The following is a 20,129-nucleotide window of genomic DNA, read 5'->3' as shown; positions in this document are numbered from 1 at the left end:
TCTCTGAAAACCAAGTGATGGTCCCTCGAAGTTACTACTTGGTGAAATGGAGACACAGGGATTGCAACATAGTCAGATAACGGATGATTAAAGTGCTCCCCACAATTCAATAATACTGACGCTGAGGTCTCAAAACTGTGGTTTCCTCAAACTCAATTAAAATATTTGCCAGGAGTGAGAAGTTAGGATTTTTTTTCATTGAAAAATGTTATTTTGACCATGGCAAGAGCTATGCATCAGGGATTGCCAGAAGCAGAAATTACCACAGGTTTTGGAAGAATCTTAGACAACTACAGTTACTTTTCTTTACACAGTGCCCTGAACGTAGTAAAATATCCTAAGGTGCCTTGCAGGGACAACATCACGAAGAAGTTAACTCCAGTCACATAAGGAGATATTAAGAAAGATGAACAAAAAGACATAGTGGTAAGAAGCATCTTCAATGAGAAAATAGCCGGAAAGTGCGGATGGCAATTATAGAGATTGAGGCTTTGGTAGCTGTAAGCACGCTTATCAATGGTAAAGGTATCAAAACAGAGATGCTCAAGAGGCTAGAATTAGAGGAGTGCAGTTATCTGAGAGGCCTATGGAACTGAAGCAAATACTGAAATAGGTAGAGGAAAGGCCATGGAGGGATATGAAAACAAGGATGAAAACTTTAAAAGCAAAGGTTTGTCAACTGGGAAACAATGTAGGTCAATGAGTACAGCGGATGGATAAATGAATGGAACTTAGTACATGTTAGGTCAAGGGCAGCAAAGTTTTAGACAACCTCAAATTTCCTGCAGATAGAACAGTAATTAGCTGGAGCAAATTTCTGCTAATCCAGTGCTGTACGTTTGACAACCAGTCTGACAATTTAGAGACAGGGGTTAGGAGAAATGGTAATGTGGTAGAAATGGGTAAATGACTGGCCAAAGTAGATACAGGGCTCAGAGAGCACAGTAGTAGAATTAAGTTTAGTTTGCTCCAGGAAAGAGTCAGGAAAGATTCAACGGTCTAATATTGTCTCCATTTGTACTATTGACATAAAATGTAAGGAATTGTGCACTATTGATTGGTCTTAAACAACAACAGAATACTTGTCAACAGGAATGGACTTCCGTGTGAAAAATCCTGTCACATTTCCATGATATGAGAATTCATATGAAAAAGAGCACAGTATAGTGCGGCAGTCAATATAAATTTTATATAATTCTACCTGCAAAATGGAAACAAAGCACCAGAGGGTGCTCTTGTTTCAATATACTCCTTCGCACTTTAGAAAGAACCCTTAAAAACAGTTACCATATGTAATTGCCACCTACTAAGATCTGACAGCATCAGCACTAGATATTCACTGCAATGCAAAGTCGTGTGCTATGGCATATTTATCTCTATCAGTGCAATTAAGATTGATTATTTGCTTGGCTCAGCAGTAACTCTCTTACCTCTGAGTCACAAAGTTAGGGGTTCAAGTTCCATTCAAAGGCTTGAATACATAACCTAAGCTGTTACTTCAGTGCTTTGTCAAGGGTGCTGTTATACATCGAGGCCCTGCCTGCCAGCTCAAATAGAAGATCGCAAGAGACTATTTAAAGCAGGACACAGGGTATCCTGATCAACAGTCCTTCCTCGATCAACGTTACCAAAAGCAGTTCAACCATTCATTTATCTTACTTTTGTGTAAATTTCATGTTGTGTTAGTCTAGAAGACAATAGTGATTCTATTTCAGAAGTAACTAATAGACTTAAAACATGTTTGGGTGCCATAGGACATGAAGAAAACTATATAAAATGTAAATTCTTTCCTTAGTCATCCTGTAGTTTTTAGTTCTGATGATGGTTTGGCTGTTGACATTTATGCATTCCTGATATGCTCAGTAAACTGACTGTATTCTAGATCTCAGTTATTCTTTATTAAACGGCCTCAATCCTATGCTTTGTGACTTGTTTATTTTCTCAATGCCCCCTATCCTGAAGACATTAACTTTAACATTGCACTATTCAAAAGGCACCTTTGTTATTGCACCCAGGTAATTATTCATACAGTTAGCATTATCACAATCACTTGATCCTACTGACAAGTATGCATGAAAAAGAATATTGATTTTGTGTTTTGAAGATTATCAGCAAAGATCTTGCTAGATCTTGTGACCCTATATGATTTCAGAGGGTCTACTGTCATTGTCCCCAAATCACACATTATTTTAAGTGGTGTATTTTTGAAAATTAAGGATCATCACTCTAAATCACCCATCAAGTCTATTCTTTTCTACTATTCAGCCAGACATCCTTACCTCTATCGGTAACCTTTATAGAAAAACTGCATGTTTGCTTTGTCAATCCCCTCTACATTTTCTTTCTTTTAGTTCCAAAGCAAGTTCTTTGAAAACAATTGTCGAAGCTATGACGGAGCATTCTAATACTCTGTGCATCCACTGCTCATTGGAAAAATAACAAGAACTTTGCCTGTGATTTTTTTTTTGCCCATTAATCATGAGGCTTGGGACCCCCAAAACTCACATTCTTTAATTTGTTATAAATTATTTGGGGAGCAGGAGAGGGAGAGAAGACTGTTCTGAAGAGGAGTTATTTTCAACTTGAAATGTTAATTCTGTTACTTTTATTAGTATTTCCATCACTTTCTGATTTCCATTTATATTAGAGAATTCTGTTGGTCCATCTATAATAATTAGACAAGTTTGTACCATGATCAGAAATTAGAATCAGCCAAACAGCTCTTAGCAGCTCATGCATTCAATATGCTGCTCTAAGTAAATCATGATGCAATTCCTCTTTCCCACAGCCATTGCATTAAATGGGAATATTACCACTTTTTTTTTAAACAGAGGAATTAATACTTTCACCTTGTGTGCCTTCTGGAAATGCAGATGTTTTATAGTCCATTTAAAGATAACAAGGATGTTCAATCCAAAAGACTTTTACATACTTTGATAATTAAACAAAATTTTAACCATTTTGAATATTGCTCCATAAGCCAATATTGCTGGAAAATGAATAACTTCTGGGATAAATTAAAGGACAATAGAGATGATAGAAAATACAAATTACACACACGCAGAAGGGAGGCCAATGGTAAACAACCCTGTACAGCAGCAATGCACCATCACCACTGTATTAGCTCTCCACTAAGCACATCATACAGCCATGTGCGTATAGTCCAAATATAAAACATCTTTCAACATATCAAATATCTACTTGCTGAATTCTGAACTCACATGCATGACTTACTGTAGGTTCTTTTTTTGATGGGTATACAATTGTATAGCTATGTTATGAGTTATGTTTCAAATGGATAGCCTGAATCTCTGCAGAGCTAACTGTTTACTCACCAAGGGTTGAATAAACCTCATAATGCTGAGATGTTGTGAACATTCCTTAGAAACCACAATTAATATGTAAAATTCTTTGGGCATTACTAATATTACTATTACTACTAATACAAATATTTTCATATTAATTGCATGTTCTTCGAGTCACACCCCTTTTTCATTGATGAGTACCTTGGAACATTACAATGCTTACTAACCAGCAATTTTTGTACAGTCAATGTAATTTTGTACTTTAGGCACGCCATATCTTTCTAAAAAAAATCCTGCCTCTCTCTGTCTACTACCAAATCCCAGCAGTGAATTCAATGTAGCCCCCATTCATGGCACAATGTGTTATCTTGGTTGGGTAGTGAGAAACTTCATACTGACTGACACCTGCCACATTGTTCTGGTGATCTTCTTCCCAGAGCTTGCACCTAGGAGGCTCCATTCCACCGGCAAACCTCAGTCTCTAAGAGTTTGTCTTGTGAAATGGGAACTAGCTAACATGCCTACAGTTTGCTTTAGAGTTAAGATGCTCCTTACAATGCCTCTATGCTTCCCTGCTGGCTCCCTCCTGATTCTCTTACTGGAAAAACACATCTTTAAGAAACGAATAAGCAGAAAGCAAAACACATCTGCCTGTTAATTGGTATTTAACGTCTGAAGCAGGTGGAAGAATATGTCTGAATTTGTGCACTGAAACAGATCATTTCCCAGAAGAATACATGGATAAAAATGAGCAATTGGTGTGTAACCTTGTTAACATGCAAAATTGCTACATATGAATGTACACTACAGCATCTTGTGGTAGCTCTCACTTGTTGTTACAATCGCTCAAAGTTCCATATTCCTTTACCTTCAGCCTATATAACTTTACATCTTTCTAGCATAGACCCCTCATATTTTTCAATGTTTAAAAGCACAGGGTTGAAATTCTATTTCGCAGAATATCTTTTTACTTCCTTGTTATTTCTATTGCAGGCTGCTTGACAGTGTATAGTATGTTTCAGATAGTAACGTTTTAAGGATTTTCCTTCCGTAGATAAACTGTCATGTCAAAGTTACATGCTACAAATATTAGTATTTGTATGCCTTTCTTGCCCCCACTGCTTTGGTGAAGATCTGAAGCCATTTGAAATTAACAAATGAGTTAGGATGCCTTTTAAAAAACATACAAGAGAATTCCACGTGAGGACATTTGTGTTCTACAGCAACAGTGGCAAAGTATAATGTTAAGGTTTGTAAATGTTTCAACACAAGCATCCATCGTATAATGATAAAGGGCAACATCCTGAACAGTGACACAACTAGAACATCTTAGAGAAAAGAAAATACTTTTGTCCCAAATAAAAACCGAAAGAACTGTGGATGCTGTAAAACAGAAACAAAAATAGGAATTGCTGGAAAAACTCAGCAGGTTTGGCAGCATCTGTGAAGAGAAATCAGAGTTAATGTTTCGGGTGTGGTGACCCTTCCAGGCCCGAAACATTAACGCTGATTTCTCTTCAAAGATACTGCCAGTCCTGCTGAGTTTTTCCAGCAATTTCTGGTTTTGATACTTTTGTCCCAGTTCATCTTTCATTGAAAGTCAGAAGCTTATAATGCTTCTAGCAATATATACCTAGATAGATGGAAATAGCTGAAACCTTAGATCAAGACTGCATAAACCAAAGATCAGACCGTATAGAATACTGACTATGGTAATAATCAAAATAATACTTAGCAAGTTTTATTACTGAATTACACTTTTTCCTGTGTCACTGGCATGACAACCAAGCAAATTAATATAGGCAACTTTTTTGTCATTCCTAGCAGCAGTGTTCAGGGACAGTATTAAAGCATTGTTAGCTTGGAAACCAGCATCATTATAGACTGGGACTAGACCAGCTTGGTTCTAGGTTCTCTGCCACATTACCAAACTCAAGTTTTTTACCGAACTACTTCACACGAAGCAGGAATGATCGTGAATCTGGATTATTAATTACAGTCTAGAATTAATCCACAGCTATGACATGTTTTAAAAAAAGTACTGCTCAGACTTATTCATTTTTTTGAACCTTTTGTCAACAACAGTAGCTTCAAGGGGAACAATTCTGATCCCTTTCAGTGACATAAATCAGAGTCTTTAAACTTTGGGTAAAGAAACATTTACAGAAAAATCAATAACACAAATTTTCTCCATCTTTGGGCATCGTGGAGACAATGCAGCAAAAGGTAACTCTTGGCTGAGAAAGTTTTACAACATTGAAAAGCCACTTACAAAGTCACTTGAGTTTCCTGTTCTGCAGGCACCCAGATTACAAATGAACACAAAGTTTTGAATCTGACAATCTTGAATATTGCCATTGTTCATTCACATATCTAATCCATTTACACTTAACATAATCTCATTAAACTAGTAGGACAGTACAGCTGAATGTCTCTAACAATAAAATGACACTTCTCAGTCAATACAAGAAAAGGCAAGCTTCAATAGCAAATTCAACTGTCCTGCTGTAGCTTTTTTAACCTTCCCTGATAAATGCAGCCACTGTGTTATTCCCACCAATTTCCAAATAACCAGAAGTGTAATTTTTGAAGCAAAACTGCTGTTTTACAAATAGCCGTTACACCATATTACTCTGCTCCTACATCTTATGATGCCAAAACACCGGATATATTGAAATCTATATAACACCGTTCCTAGCAGTGGATCCTATTTGTGAGCATTTTGTTTAATTCCTGCGCTAGATTTTTCCCCATAGTAAACTATCAAGTTAGTTGTTCCGATATCAAATTTAATGTGGAATTAGATTTTGTAACACTCTTTTATGCAGTGTAAAATTGATAAAAACTAACCCCAATTACAGATACAGGGAACATTTGATGACAGCATTACATTATTGAAGTTTTTTTTCAATTAAACAAAATCTTGCTTCTGGGGAACTGGAAATTGGTAGAATGCAACCAGGGACTGTCACTTATCAAGGATATTTGTCAGATCCAAAAATTTTGTTCTTCCTTAACCTGAGACGCAGATTCTAATAAGCATGCTTTAGTTGTTGTAAATTTCACTATTTAATTGCACATACATAAACAGATGTGAAAATAGGGTTGGCAGCTCATCCAAAGAACACTAGGAGGCTGGTGTACAACCAAAACTTCTACAAGTAAATCACAAAAAGAAATTTTAAAAATAAAATTCAGAGGGCAATTGTTTAATCAGGGAATGACCAAACAGAACCAGCGGTAGAATAGTGACCCTACCCTTGATTTATACACATGCTAAAAAGTAGGAGCAAACGAACAAATCCCATTCTGCACTGCCCAATGTAAAATATGGTATGGGTGTGTATGGAACCACCAGTTCCTTCGTTTCCAGAAGATCGAACCAGGAATACACTACAGAGCTAGAGTTCCGGGCCCATACAACTTCCAACTTTGGGTCAGTTTGGTCTGATTTGACTTTTTTTTGTTCGTACCTCCCTAATAAAAAACTAGCTATGTAGAAAATAGAAAATGCTTTTACTTTTCCTTCAGCTAATAATTTCAACTGTACTGGGTAATGTGCAGTAATACATTAAAAACATGGTTGTTAAGTTCACAGTCAGCTGTCAGCAAACCTTAGCACAAGTCACACCTGACAACTTCTATTCACTGATATGTTAAGATGAGATGATCACATAGGCAGCTATAAAAATGATATGAGAACTTCTCTTTCAATTTAACGCACAGCGAACAAACAAATGATAAATATACATCTAAATAGTCTGTTGCAGAACAGTACATATAATAGGGAAGAAGGTGGCTATAGTCTATAACATTATATAATCCTGATTGCCTTCAGCCTTACGTTCAATCATCGTCGATTGCTTCTGTCTTGATCTCACTTCCACCCTGGCTGGCCAAAGCTAGGACCGAATGATTGACAGCTGCCATTTCAACAGCCAATGAGATAGGGTCTTGCTGATGATCACTATGGCAAGTATTTTCATCCTATGGAGAGGCGGAGGGGAGAAACACAAACTGCCATATAAGTAGCACTGGATTTAACAAAAATCAAATAATCTTACAGTTCAGCATTAATACGTGTTCGTCTGTCTTCTTCCTCCAGTGTTGGCTCTGTTCAAAATAAAACTCTTATTTCAGGTAAACCTACACTTTCCAAACTTCAATTGGGTTTCCATTCACTGAGAAATGTCTGAGCTTTCGATTAACTCAATCACAGCGTCACCTGCACTTCATTCCCTTTATCCCTGGTTCAGCTCTCACCTCTGTTCCTCTAAGTCCAAGGAACACAGGTCTAGAGAATCACAACATGGTTAAAGCAGAAGAGGCTATTCAGCCCATGCCATTTCTCTATTTGGGCAATTTGGCTACCCCCAATTCTCCATCCTTTTCCAATGGCGCTGCAAATGTCCTCTTTTCAGTTGTCTAAGTAATTTCCTTTTGAAAGCCACGATGAATCTGCCTCTACCAGAATTTCAGGCAATGCATCCTAGCGTGTAATCACTCCCTACTTAAATCAATAAATACGACAAATAGAGAAGACAACTGGTTTAGCCATTCGGTGCCAGATCTGGCTGAACCACATTCAGCACTGTCAGGTGCTGTACCTATCTGTCAAAATTGCTCGATATCTAGGATTATCCTGGTACACAAAGATAATGTTTGGGTTCTTTTCTCTACTGAAAACCATCTCCTTTCATCTGTTTTCATCCCCTCAACTCCTACATGTGTGAGGAGCTCACTAGCTCCTTTTCCCTTCCCTCCCTTCCACTAGCCCCCCTTCCAAACATCTTCTCAGATTTCCCACTGCTTCAGACATAAACACGTATCATTCTCTAGTTTCTCTCCTATCTCCAGCATTCATCCACTGAGCTAAACTTGTCCATGAGATCCACTTCATGTTACTTCAATCTTGATGACTGCTGACTACCGCACTTCCCATCCTCATTCACCTGCCAGCTGATGTTGTTAACAGCTCTCTGTCTTCAGCTGCTGTCCCCCATTCCTTCTCATCTCCTGTAATCGGATCTCTTCTCAACAAAACAACACATGACCTCACCAGCTTTGTAAACTACCACCCATCTTCAAGTTTCCCTACAAAAACTGCAGTTACTGGAAAAGCTCAGCAGGTCTGGCAGCATCTATGAAGAAAAGTCAGAATTGACGATTTAGGTCGAGTGACCCTTCCTCGGAACCGATGGTAGCTAGGAAAATATCAGTTTATATGCAGAAGATAGGGTGGGAGGAGGGGATAAGGCTTAAATGATAGGTGGGGTTAGAGCCCAAACAGACAGAAGAACAGTTGGACAGACAAAGGAGTGGATAATGATCTGGTTAGGAGGGTGAATAGCTGTTAATGGAGACTGTCAGTGGCTACAATACCTAACGTGTAATGGCAGACTATATGATAACAGGCCTGGTGTGTGGAGTAGGGGGCTAGGACATGGGAAAGTTTAGGCCCTAAAATTATTGAACTGAATATTGAGTCCAGAAGGCTGCAGGGTTCCCATGCAGAAAATGAAGAGTTATTCTTCCAGCTTGCGTTGAGCTTCGCTGGAACACTGCAGCAAGCCAGAGACAGAAACGTTGGCCAGGGAACAGGGTGGTGTGTTGAAGTGGCAGGCAACTGGGAGCTCAGGGTCTTTTTTGTGGGCAGAATGTAGATGTTCTGCGAAGCAGTCATCCAGTCTACGTTTCGTTTGCCCAGTGTAGAGGAGCCTACATTATGAGCAGCAATAGCAGTAGACTAGATTGTGGGAAATGTAGGTAAAGTGCTGCTTCACCTGGAAGGTATGATTGGGCCCTTGGATACTGAGGAGGGAGGAAGTAAATGGGCAGGTGCAGGGGATGGTGCCGTGGCTGTGGGGGGTTGTTGGGAGTGAAGGAGGAATGGACTAGGGTGTCCCGGAGGGAACAGGCCCTGCAGAAGATGGACACGGGGGAGGAGGGGAATATGTATGTGGAGGTGGAGCAAATGGCAGCTGACATTCTTCTGGATGTGGATGCTGGTGGGATGGTAGGTAAGGACAAGGGGAAACGTATCGCTGCTGCAGGAGGGAAGAGAGGAGGTGAGGGCAGATGTGCAGGAGATGGGTCGGACCCGGCTTAAAGCCCCATTTTCCCTATCTCTTCAAAGTCCTTAAACATGCTATTATCTCCTAAATCTGTACTCATCTTTCCCACAACTCCACATCCGTATCCTTTCAATTAGGTCTCTGCACCTGCCACCGTACTAAAACACCTCTTATCATGCTGCAACTGACGTCTTACAGATTGTCACCATGGTACTCTCCTTGCCCTTCTCTGTTAAACTTTATTTGGGAATGCTTCAATGAAATACATTAAAATGCATTAGTATGCTAAAAGGTACTATACAAATACAACCTATTGGCCCCACAAAGAAAATAGGCTTTAATGCCAGATCTTTAATGCCAGTCCTCTGGTTATCCAGCAGTACACAGGGTAAGATAAAACAAAAAGATACAGTTTATGATAATCCAAAAAATGAGATACATAGAAAGGTTAGAGGAGTATAGAAAGTACAGGGGTGAAGTGAAAAACAAAATTAGGAAAGCAAAGAGATGAATGGAAAAACATTGGCTGGTAAAATTCAGAAAAATCCAAAGATATTTTATCAGTACGTCAAAAACAAGAGGATTACTAAGGAAAGGACAAACCTATCAGAGATGGACATGGGTACTCCTGCATGGGTGCAGAAGATGTGGCAGGGTTCTCAATGAGTGTTTTGTCTATGCCTTCATAAGGAAGAGGGATATTGCAGACATTCATCTTAAAGAGGAGGATTAGATAAAACAAGCACAACGAGAAAAGAAGTACTGGAGGGAATGACCTTTTTGAAAGTAGATAAATCACCAGAGCTGGATGAATTGTACCTAAGGCTGTTAAAGGAAGTCGAGGAGGAAATAGTGAATGCTCTGAGGTTCATTTCCCAATCTTCATTAGATATGAATAAAGTACCGGAGGACTGGAGGTCTGGATAATGGTACAATGTTAGCAAAAGGGTATGAGGGATAGGCCATATAACGAGACACTGGTCAGTCTGAACTCAATGGTGAGCAAATTACTGGAATCAATTAGAGAGCTGGGACTACTGTTACTTGCAGAGATTAATGGTTTACAGTTAATTTTGTGAGTGAAAAACATTTCCAGTAATGTTCTACTGGAATCGGCCTTGGGTACCTTGATATTTATGGCATAGAATAATAATTTAGACTTGAATATGGGGTCCACGAGAATTTGGGGAAAATTTGCAGACGCCACAGAAACTGGCTGAGTCATTGAGGGTGAAGAGAATGCCTGTCAACCTTTAGAAAATATCACTGGGTTGCTTGAGAGAACAGAAAAGTAACAAATGGAATTCAATTCGAAGAAGTGCAAGGTTATGCATTTAGAGAGGGCAGGTAAAGCAAGTAAATGCACAATAAATGGAAGGATATTGCGGGTGTTAGAGGAAGAGATAAGACTTTGGTGTGCATGTCTACAATCCCTGAAGGCGGCTGGACAGGTGGAGAAGGTGGTAAAGACGACATACAGGATTCTTTCCTTCCTTGGAAAAAACACAGTTGAGATGTAATCTGGAACTATACAAGACACTAGTTAGGCATTTTTGGTTGGAATTTTTTTGTGCAGCTCTGGTCACAGCATTACAAGAAAGACATGATTGCTGTAAGAAAGCATACAGAGGAGATTTATAAGAATGTTGCCAGGACTTGAAAGTTGCAGCTATGAGGCAAGATTGGATAGGTTAGTGTTGGTTTCCTTAGAACAGAGAAAGCTGAAGGATGATTTTATCAAAGTATGCAAAACAATGAGGGGCTTGGACAGGCACAAACCTGTTTCATGTAGTACAGAAATCAATTACTAGGTGGCACAGTTTTAAAAAGCTTGGTAGAAGGATAAGACGAAACATAAGGAGAAATGTTTTCACTCAGAGGGTGATGGATGTTTGGAATTCGTTGCCCTGTTTGGTGGCTGAGGTGGAAACCCTCAACTTAAAAGGAACCTAGATTTGTACCGGAAGCTCTGTAACCTGAAAGGCTATGACCCAGGCACTGATAGGTGATATTAGAATAGACAGCTAGATTATAAAACTGGTGTAGATGTGATGGGCTGAATGACCTCTTTCTGTACGGTGACTTTTCTAAGGTTCGCCCCACAGAGATACAGGCATATACATATCACCAACAATAGTGTTTGGCCAGTCACTTATTTATGACAAAGCTTATCTAAAAAACACATAGAAAATGGAGTCTTGTCCAAATATATACGTTTCAATACTTTCACATTAGTTTTCATCTCATTGATGATAGTTTTATTTGTGAACATTTGCTCAAAATTCTTTAACTTCCCAATCCCAATATAACAACATTGCACCTACTGAATTTGGGTGCTAGAATTTCCAATGCTAAGAATCTATGTTGACAAAAAAAATCCCCTGTGTGTTTATATAAAGTTTATGATTTGAATATTGTATTTGCTTTTCTCAGAAAGGAACAGAAAATGTGTCAGCTACTATTTCCAGCCAGCACTTTTTTTCTAAATCTCATTCTAGGTATCCTTTCAGGACAGGCATGAATGCCTCTATTAAGTATCTTAGGATGTTTTTCTATGTTAATAGCAAATTGTTGTGGAAGGCAAAGGCTGCTCTATTTTAAATACAGCAATCAAACAACTAACACATTTCTTTTAAAAAAAAAACAAATAATGAGGCTTTGGGGTATCATCATTGCAAATATTATCTATCATTCACAGAGAACTATATTCACCAAGGCATGGGAAGGCAAACATCAATTGGCAATGAGTATCTGGGAGTAAGTGATAAGATTCTGAAGTAATTTTACACATCTGGATAAGCCTAATTTCTCCACTCCTGTCTCAACCTCAGCAACAAACAGCATGCTTGATGCCTCAACTTCAATAAGGTGTTCACTGAAATCCAAGCCTCCAAGCAAGATGAGGATGGCATTAGCAGTAGCTATAGAGGTGGCCGTGATCTTGAAACTACTTGTGTCAAGCTCTTTCTAAGCTGGATCAGATGACATCTCCAACATCTTGCAGCCTCTATTGTACAATGGATGTCACTGGTGCTTTGTATGCAAAGAAAGGTGCAGCAAGCATTCTTCTAGTGCTGCACGGTGGACTTGACTATACACACGTCACTTTGCAGGATTGCTAGTGGCACACAAACTGCGGGGTCAGTTAGCTTAATCAGCTGGACAGCTGGTCTGTAATGCTGTGTGATGCCAAGAGTGTGGGTTCAATTGCTGCACCAGCTGAGGTTACCATGAAGGACTTTCCCTTTGCAAGCTCTCCCCTTGTTTCAGGTGTGGTGAGGACAGCAAGATCATGCCACACAGAGCCACTGCCATTCTTCCTGGGCAACACCTCAACAAATTAATCAGTGTGTCAGAGGATAGATTATGGAGACCCTAGGAACCCCTTTGAGCACTGGGGGTATCTGCAGCCTGTATGACTCAGTCTAAGGTACCACTGCAGCATCCATGCGGTTGGGAGCCTTCTGTATGCACTGCAATGGAAGCTGATCCGGCAGCCACCATTATATTGAGCACATTGATTGTAACTGAGTACACAAGTCCAGTATTGGAGCTAGCCACCATCTCCATCCTGGATAGGATGGATTCCTAGCTCCATGTAAATCTGGTGCTGGACCCCTCCGTGCTCATTGACTGTAGCTCTAAGTTGTCTGGCAGATCAGCTAATGCACCAAGCATTTCATTTTGCACACCCTCAGCATTTTTTTGTCAGTCACCAGATCAAAGTACTCATCTGAGTTCATGCAGGAGAACTTATGAGTGACCCCATCTAGACGCACCTCTGCTACCTTTTGGAACGGTCTTGATTGCTGATTACTCATGTCCACTGTCTCACAGTATCCAAACTCTTCCTGTTTAAACTGCACCCAAAATTAAGCACACAGTCTCAATATCTAAGTTCATGGCTGTGAGTCTGAGATTGTGCAACAGTGCTTCTTCATCAGTCTTTTTCTTTAAATTCTATGAATCACTACCGGGCCAGGGTTCACTTCTTGGCTCTGATAGGGTAAAAGTAAAGGGATGGAGTTATGAGAGAGCCTAGTAGGATATCAAAAGGTGCCACTTAGACCATCTGCAGCTTGAAAACACGAACAGATCACGGGATCAGTGGGGAATCAGTAGGATGTGGGAAATAGTTTTGGGTATGAATGTACCATCACTTTCAATCCATTCAACCTTGTTAATGGTCACAGCTGCTGCAATAACGCTGAACATCATCTGCTCCAGTAGGGTGAGGACATGGTGCCATGCCTGATCCTGCTGATCAGCTGCCTGAAGTTGTGTGCTACTATTTCCCGCAGGGGGAAGAAGTGCCACAGAGAATGGTGCAATGTGTGTGAATGTTATTCTACGCTGGCTAACCTACTGACAGTGTCTGAAAGTTATGTGATCTGGGTGCGAGGCTGTAGCAATTCTGAGTGTGATGGTAAGGTCAAGCTACAAATGAGGTTTGAGTCTTGGTAGGCAGATATTATTGATGAATGAAGAGGAGATTGTGAATTGAGCAATGTGTGAAACCAGTGGTTCATTTGTAATTTCTTTTAAAGTCAATCTGTTTGGACATGTTATGATATAAATCCATGCAGGTAGGACTTGAACCCAGACTTTTTGGCCCAGTATTGGAACACTATTACAGTGCCAGAAGATTACCTTAGTGGTTCACTGTTAGTGGGTGACATTTGAAGATCCATTCATCGATTTCCATTGAGTCACTAAGCTTCTTAGGCCACTACAGGTTCTCAGGGTTACACTGCTGGCATGCCCCCATTGCCTTTGCTATCAGGAGGACCGTTAGGGTAACCTGAAGATATGCTACGTTCTGCTCCTATTCATCTTCTACACCAAAGCCTCCAATACTGCTTTGGTGAACCTTGGAGTACCCTCTCTGCCCTACTATGCCATTTTTCAATGTTCTTGCTGCTTTGATATTCATCCCCAGGCACATGCAGCATCCATTGTAGGCCAAGTGCATCTCCTTTTAATTTGTTTTGACAAGTTTCAACTTGCATCCACTGCTCAGGAATGGAGTTCTACACAGCATAGTGAACACTTGCTCGCATTGAAAGCAATGGATTCAGGTTTTTCACTCGTTGTGATCCGCATGCCTGTTTTTGGACCAGACCAAATTTTGCAGCAACTGTGTTATGGTGTCTGCTAAATTAAGTCAAAACACTGTGCGTTCAGAATTTGATGCAGCCAAAAAAAGAAATTTTAAATACGGTGGAGGGAATTGCTCAGAAGGCGTGAATTAGATGCAATTCACAGTCTATTGTTAATCAACAGATTTGTGGACATATTAACCAGAAGCTGGTGGGTTCAAACATAGGTTCTAAACACTTCAATTAGAAATCTGTTGTTTCATGAAACAATGCCTGGTAACAGAAAATTAACCAGGCTAGGTTTTAATCCGGTTTTTATATGCTAGTGAATTTCAATAATGTATTGTCAAAAGCAAAACCCAGTTATATCAAAGCTCATTCTGCTGCGAGAAAATGACAAGATTAAACAAATAATATTGATTTAATTTGAAAATGCCTTTTTAAGTCATTAAAATAGTAATTCTGCTAGTCTTCTCTCCCATTTTTGTTCAGCCAAGGGTCGTGAACATCCATTGGATTGATCCAAGTTATTATGCGAAGTACTGCAGTAGTTTGCCACTGCCTTCTGCAGGATGGCTGACTAGAAAACCCTCTCACCCTTACTGTCCTCTACCAGGGGCATTGGAAGGATTTACAGGCTGATTATCTATCTGTTTGGCCACATTATGAATGTAATTTCCATGGCCGACAAGTTCTGATGTGGGACTTCTAGCCCAGAGAAATAGATACTACCAATATTCTCTCCTGGCCAAACAGAGGGTCCATACGAGATGAATGGTATGATGCTGTTCGCAGCACTGACACAGCATCTTTCATGTGACAATTGGCAAATCTAAACAGTTAGCCCCACACGCCATCGCGTTAGTGAAGATTTCAAGAATGCAAGAACTAATGTTTCTGAATTTTTCTCCTCTCCAAAAGACTCAAAGTCAGTGCTATTCAAAACTTTAAAAAATTCTTCTAAATGCTTTTTAAAAATTATAAGTAGTTTCACTAAACTCATTTATTATTCAAATGCTCCATTAATTAATGCTCAAGAATACATACCTGCAGAACACATGCATCCACCAACAAATGAATGATTTAGAACTCACTTTAATTTATCTTGAGTGAAAACCTTTATTCTGTCTTCTGCCAAATAGTTATTAGATGACATAGAATTTATTAACAGCTTCTAGTCTGAGTTCAGGTATTTTGTAATCAAACTGTTCAGAGATATTATCACAGACCTCTGGAGCGGATGGGTCTTGAACCTGGGCATCCTGGCTCAGAGGTAAGGACACTACCACTGCACCACAAGAGCCCACTTAAATTCTGAGTCCAGATATTTTTAATCAACCTGTTCAGACATGTTATGACACACATCTAGAGATGGTAAGACTTGAAGCTGGTCCCCTGGCCCATGTGTAGTGACAATACCACTGCATGAGAAGAGCCCACTTAACTTCTGAGACCATAACCTATACATTTATTCAACACACCTGTTAGAGAAAAGAGATTCAAAGAAGGAACTTTTGTAGTTCTAACCTCTAATAGTCGTGACTCACTTGCTCACAGTAGTCGTTGCCCTCGATGTCATCACTATTGGAATGTCCACCAGGACTCTGAACATCAATCCCATGACTCTCCAGGATTGCTGCTTCTTTGAAAAGAAGATTAATCAGAAACTAACTAACCTTAAAAAAAACTCCACATTACGTATATTTTAAAAACAAGCCTAATTCTGTACACTCAAGTCTGACTTCCAGCATGGGTCAATCATGAGTAAAATGTCTGGATGGTATTCTCTTCCCTAGCCCAAGGTCATTATTACCAATCATTGTGCCTTCCTGTCACCATAACTGAAAGCATGCAAGTCACGATAGACTGAAGATGGAACTTGGAGCCTTTCATTCAACATGTCTTTACCAACTGTGCAATTGGAGGCCTCAGTTCTACTTACAATATTCCATTCAACCTAATTAGTTCTACATTAAATATTTACTTATTTTGAAAAGTTTGAAAAAATTTAAGAGGATCACCAGGCACAAACACTTTTTGCTATGTGGTCACTGGAACTCTACGGTCTTTGGTACTCCTTGCCACAGAGAGGTGGGAGAGGGGGCAGAGTCTATGCGTATATTTAAGGCTGAGACAGACAGATTCTTGATCTGTCAGGGAATACAGGGCTACAGGGAAAGGGCAAGAAAGTGGACCTGAAAAATGTTGGATCAGCCATGATCTTATTGAACGGTGGAGCAGGTTTGAGGGGCCAAATTGTCTATTCCTGCTCCTATTTCTTAAGTTTTATGGTTGTAAATCTTTGGAATTCTCTACAACAGAGGAAGATCAGTAGTAGACATTTGACAGATTTCTAAATACCAATGACTTAAAAGGATATGGAGAAAATGTGGCATTGGAGTGAATGATTAACCATGATTGCACTGACTGGTGAAGCAGGCTTGAATGGTCTACTCCTGCTCCTATGTTCCTATGTTCACAATGTTGTAATTATGAAACAAGTATTCTATGACCTGTAAGTAAACATAAAATCATTCCTGCAGAAGTTTCAATAGCCTTACCTATATTTGCTCTTCTCTTCATCTCCTTCCGACGGTTGGCAAACCAGTTATACACTTTCAGAGGGGTAACTCGTTCAAACTCTGATAACTTTTTACCTGTATGAGTGAAAAATATGTAGGCAAACCTATTACACTGAAAGTACTTCACCACATGTAGTATGATTATCTTGTATCACTATTTTTAGTATTTGGAAAACTTTCCAATTAATAACAACTTCTCTCTTAATGTATCGACAAGCTAGAAGGTTCTCAATTGTTTGAGCTGAACAAGAATTCATGCAAAGCGTTACTTCTTTAAAAAAAAAGAGGGAATATTGATCAATTTAAGACAACAACCTCTAATGTATTCTATTGGGAATACAGCATGGTAGCTTGATTGAACATGTTTGATAGGTTTTCCATCTGTTCTTAGTTAACAGCCACTTAAAATCTACTGTACTGGAGATTTAAGATGGCAGCTTGATTGAAAGTTTTGTCCAGGCCTTCCCTATTCTTAATTCCCACATAAATAGATTTTAAAGGACTGATCACTTTTACTTCCATAATCATTGTAGTCATAGTCATTGTGCATTTAAGAGTGCATTGTTTTGGAGTAAGACAATTTTTGTAAAATTTCAAAAGGATACTTAATTGCAGCTTTTGTGTTGGGAGTTCATTGCTGTTTGTGTTAAGATTTCTTAGTTTAAAGTTCTGGCCACTTAGGAATTATGTAGAACTAACAATATTTTTCTCAATGTATTAATTTCATATCTCTTTCAACAAGTGCTTTACGTACACCCATTTTAAAATATGTAGACTTTGTAATTTATGTGCAGTAACTGCTTGCTTGAAGTTGTAGTTGCATTCCTTAAATTCGTCATGTTAAATGAAACAACTTTAAGTGAATCATAGGTTCCAGTGGGAATCAATGTTAAATCCGGAGTTAAGTTCCATTGGACATTTCTTGCCCAGTGGGGAAAAAGATTACTTGTTGAAATACTGTACTTTACATGTGCAATACAGTACATTCTTAGCTAAATTACTTGCTAGATAAACACACTAACTATAAAAGAAATACATGGACAACAAAAAATATACTCAATATACAGTATATTTAGATTGACCAGTTCCCACCTAGTGGCAAATGCTGGTCAGTGTGGGTACCAGCTGAAATCTCATAATCCCAATCACTCAACAGATTCTGCCACTAGATGGAGTCACAACGTCAGTGGGAGTTCAGGAGTGGAGCCAGCAGCACAGTGGGGATGAAGCCAGCAGCCAGGGAAGAGCCCCAGTGCCTAAGGTAAGATCAGAGTGGGAGGCAAGGCCTGGGACAAGCTATAGCTAAGGGGCAAGGCCCAGGCAGAGGTAAGGCTGGAGTGAGGTATTACGAACTAGAACATTTGTGGCAAATGATGCTAAAGTGAAACTGCCAACACTAAACAGATCTATTATCCCTACTTTATGAACAATGTTAAAAAGCACAGGAGTGTTGAGTATGACAACTTCCAGTAAAGACTTACTGTGTTGTATAAGAAACCTGCAAAGTCTTCAGTACAAGTGATGCTACATGCACCAAATTTTCACAAACACAAAACACTGTTCTGTGTTTCGACAGTGTTTGAAACATTTAGTTGCCAGAAACCAGGTATTTCGACTTTTTGTGGTTGATTCCTTCTGCTTGTATTATTTTACAACAATCCATACCTGATTCTAGGCACTGCTCACCTGGTTTCTGTATGACTGTATTGCAGGCATTCGCAATTTCCTCACGCTTTGCCTCATCTGGATACTGATTTTCACCAAAATAACTGTAAGGTGTGAAATCAAACAGAGGACAATTATGAGCTTATTCAAGTTGTTATGTCCTGTCTGTTATTACTTAAACACTGCAATAAGCAGATGAGTGTAAAAATGTTTTGAGTTACTCTTATGTAAATTTGAGTTTCACTGTAAAGGTTAATTATCAGTTGGGTGTGAGGTTATGGGCTAAGCCTAAACCTCTGCTCAGCACAGGCACCAACAGAGAAGTTAACCAACCTTGACTTGGTAAATAAAAATTCTGATGAATAAATGACTACTGTGGATTTCTGACCAGTATTCGTCTTTCAGTCTTCAATGAAATAAAGGTTTGATAATTCATAGAAATGACAAGTCAAAAGCACTCCTACCATCCAAGTGTCATGAAAGCAAGTTCTGAGGAAGGGTCACCGGATAAGTAACACACATTGTTGCATGATTTCACAGGTAGTACCATTCCTTTTAATATCTGATAAAAACCAAAAGAACTGCGGATGCTGTAAATCAGGAACAAAAACAAAGTTGCTGGAAAAGCTCAGCAGGTCTGCCAGCATCTGTGAAGGAGAAAACAGAGTTAACGTTTCGGGTCCAGTTCTGAGGAAGGGTCACCAGACCCGAAACGTTAATGTTGTTTATTTCCTTCACAGATGTTGCCAGACCTGCTGAGCTTTTCTAGCAACTTTGTTTTTGTTCCTTTTAATACCTTATTCTATTGCATTCTCATATGGACAGTCAAATAGAGTCACTGTAGGCTATCATAACTAAGATGCAGGTTTCTGCCTTAAAGGAAAGCCTCTCTAACACAGCAAAAATGGCAGAAGACATCAGAAATTCTATGTCCTGTCATAAACAGAGCATTTCCCATTTTCATGGGGCAAGATTGGGGGTTAGCCATGATTCATGCACGTATGATTTGCAGAAGCAGCTGGCTATGTAAATAATCAGCTGCTTCCATTAAAATCAGACTTCGTCCATAGACCTTTGAGAGTGGCCAAATTTTAAAAAGACCTATGAAACGCAGCAAAAAATTTCAAGACTTAATGAGAAGTGTCAAAGCAGTTCAGACCTGTGAAAACATATTTTGATGAATTAGGATGCTTTGCTTAATACAATGTGGAACTTCAAGTAAAAGCACTGTATCTTTTCTCCTGTGCGCATGAATATCATAGACACTGCATGAGTTGGCTATGGTACGTTAAGGCTGAAAGGCTGGTGGGTGGCAATAGGCACAAAGTTAGTGTATAGGGTATGAGGGGTAATAGGGAATGGACACAGGAGCATAGGCTGGCATGGGAATGTGGCAGAGTGAGA

General features: G+C 39.4%; 1 protein-coding gene across 1 annotated transcript in view; it reads right to left on the bottom strand.

The window, feature by feature from the left end:
- Nucleotides 1–20,129, bottom strand: part of LOC109928562 (homeobox-containing protein 1-like) — a 40,395-nt gene that overhangs the window by 10,919 nt on the left and 9,347 nt on the right. Inside the window, exons 2-5 of the mRNA XM_048612925.1 lie at nt 18,747–18,829; nt 17,040–17,135; nt 16,026–16,120; nt 7,150–7,292 (exon numbers count right to left, since the gene is read on the bottom strand). Coding sequence (XP_048468882.1) covers nt 7,152–7,292; nt 16,026–16,120; nt 17,040–17,135; nt 18,747–18,829 — 415 coding nt within the window. The 3' untranslated portion in view covers nt 7,150–7,151. The remainder of the gene's footprint in view (nt 1–7,149; nt 7,293–16,025; nt 16,121–17,039; nt 17,136–18,746; nt 18,830–20,129) is intronic.

The sequence above is a fragment of the Rhincodon typus genome, chromosome 27 (assembly GCF_021869965.1).
Source record: "Rhincodon typus isolate 14 chromosome 27, sRhiTyp1.1, whole genome shotgun sequence".
Lineage (NCBI taxonomy): Eukaryota > Metazoa > Chordata > Chondrichthyes > Orectolobiformes > Rhincodontidae > Rhincodon > Rhincodon typus.
This window is presented reverse-complemented; position numbering and strand designations above follow the sequence as displayed.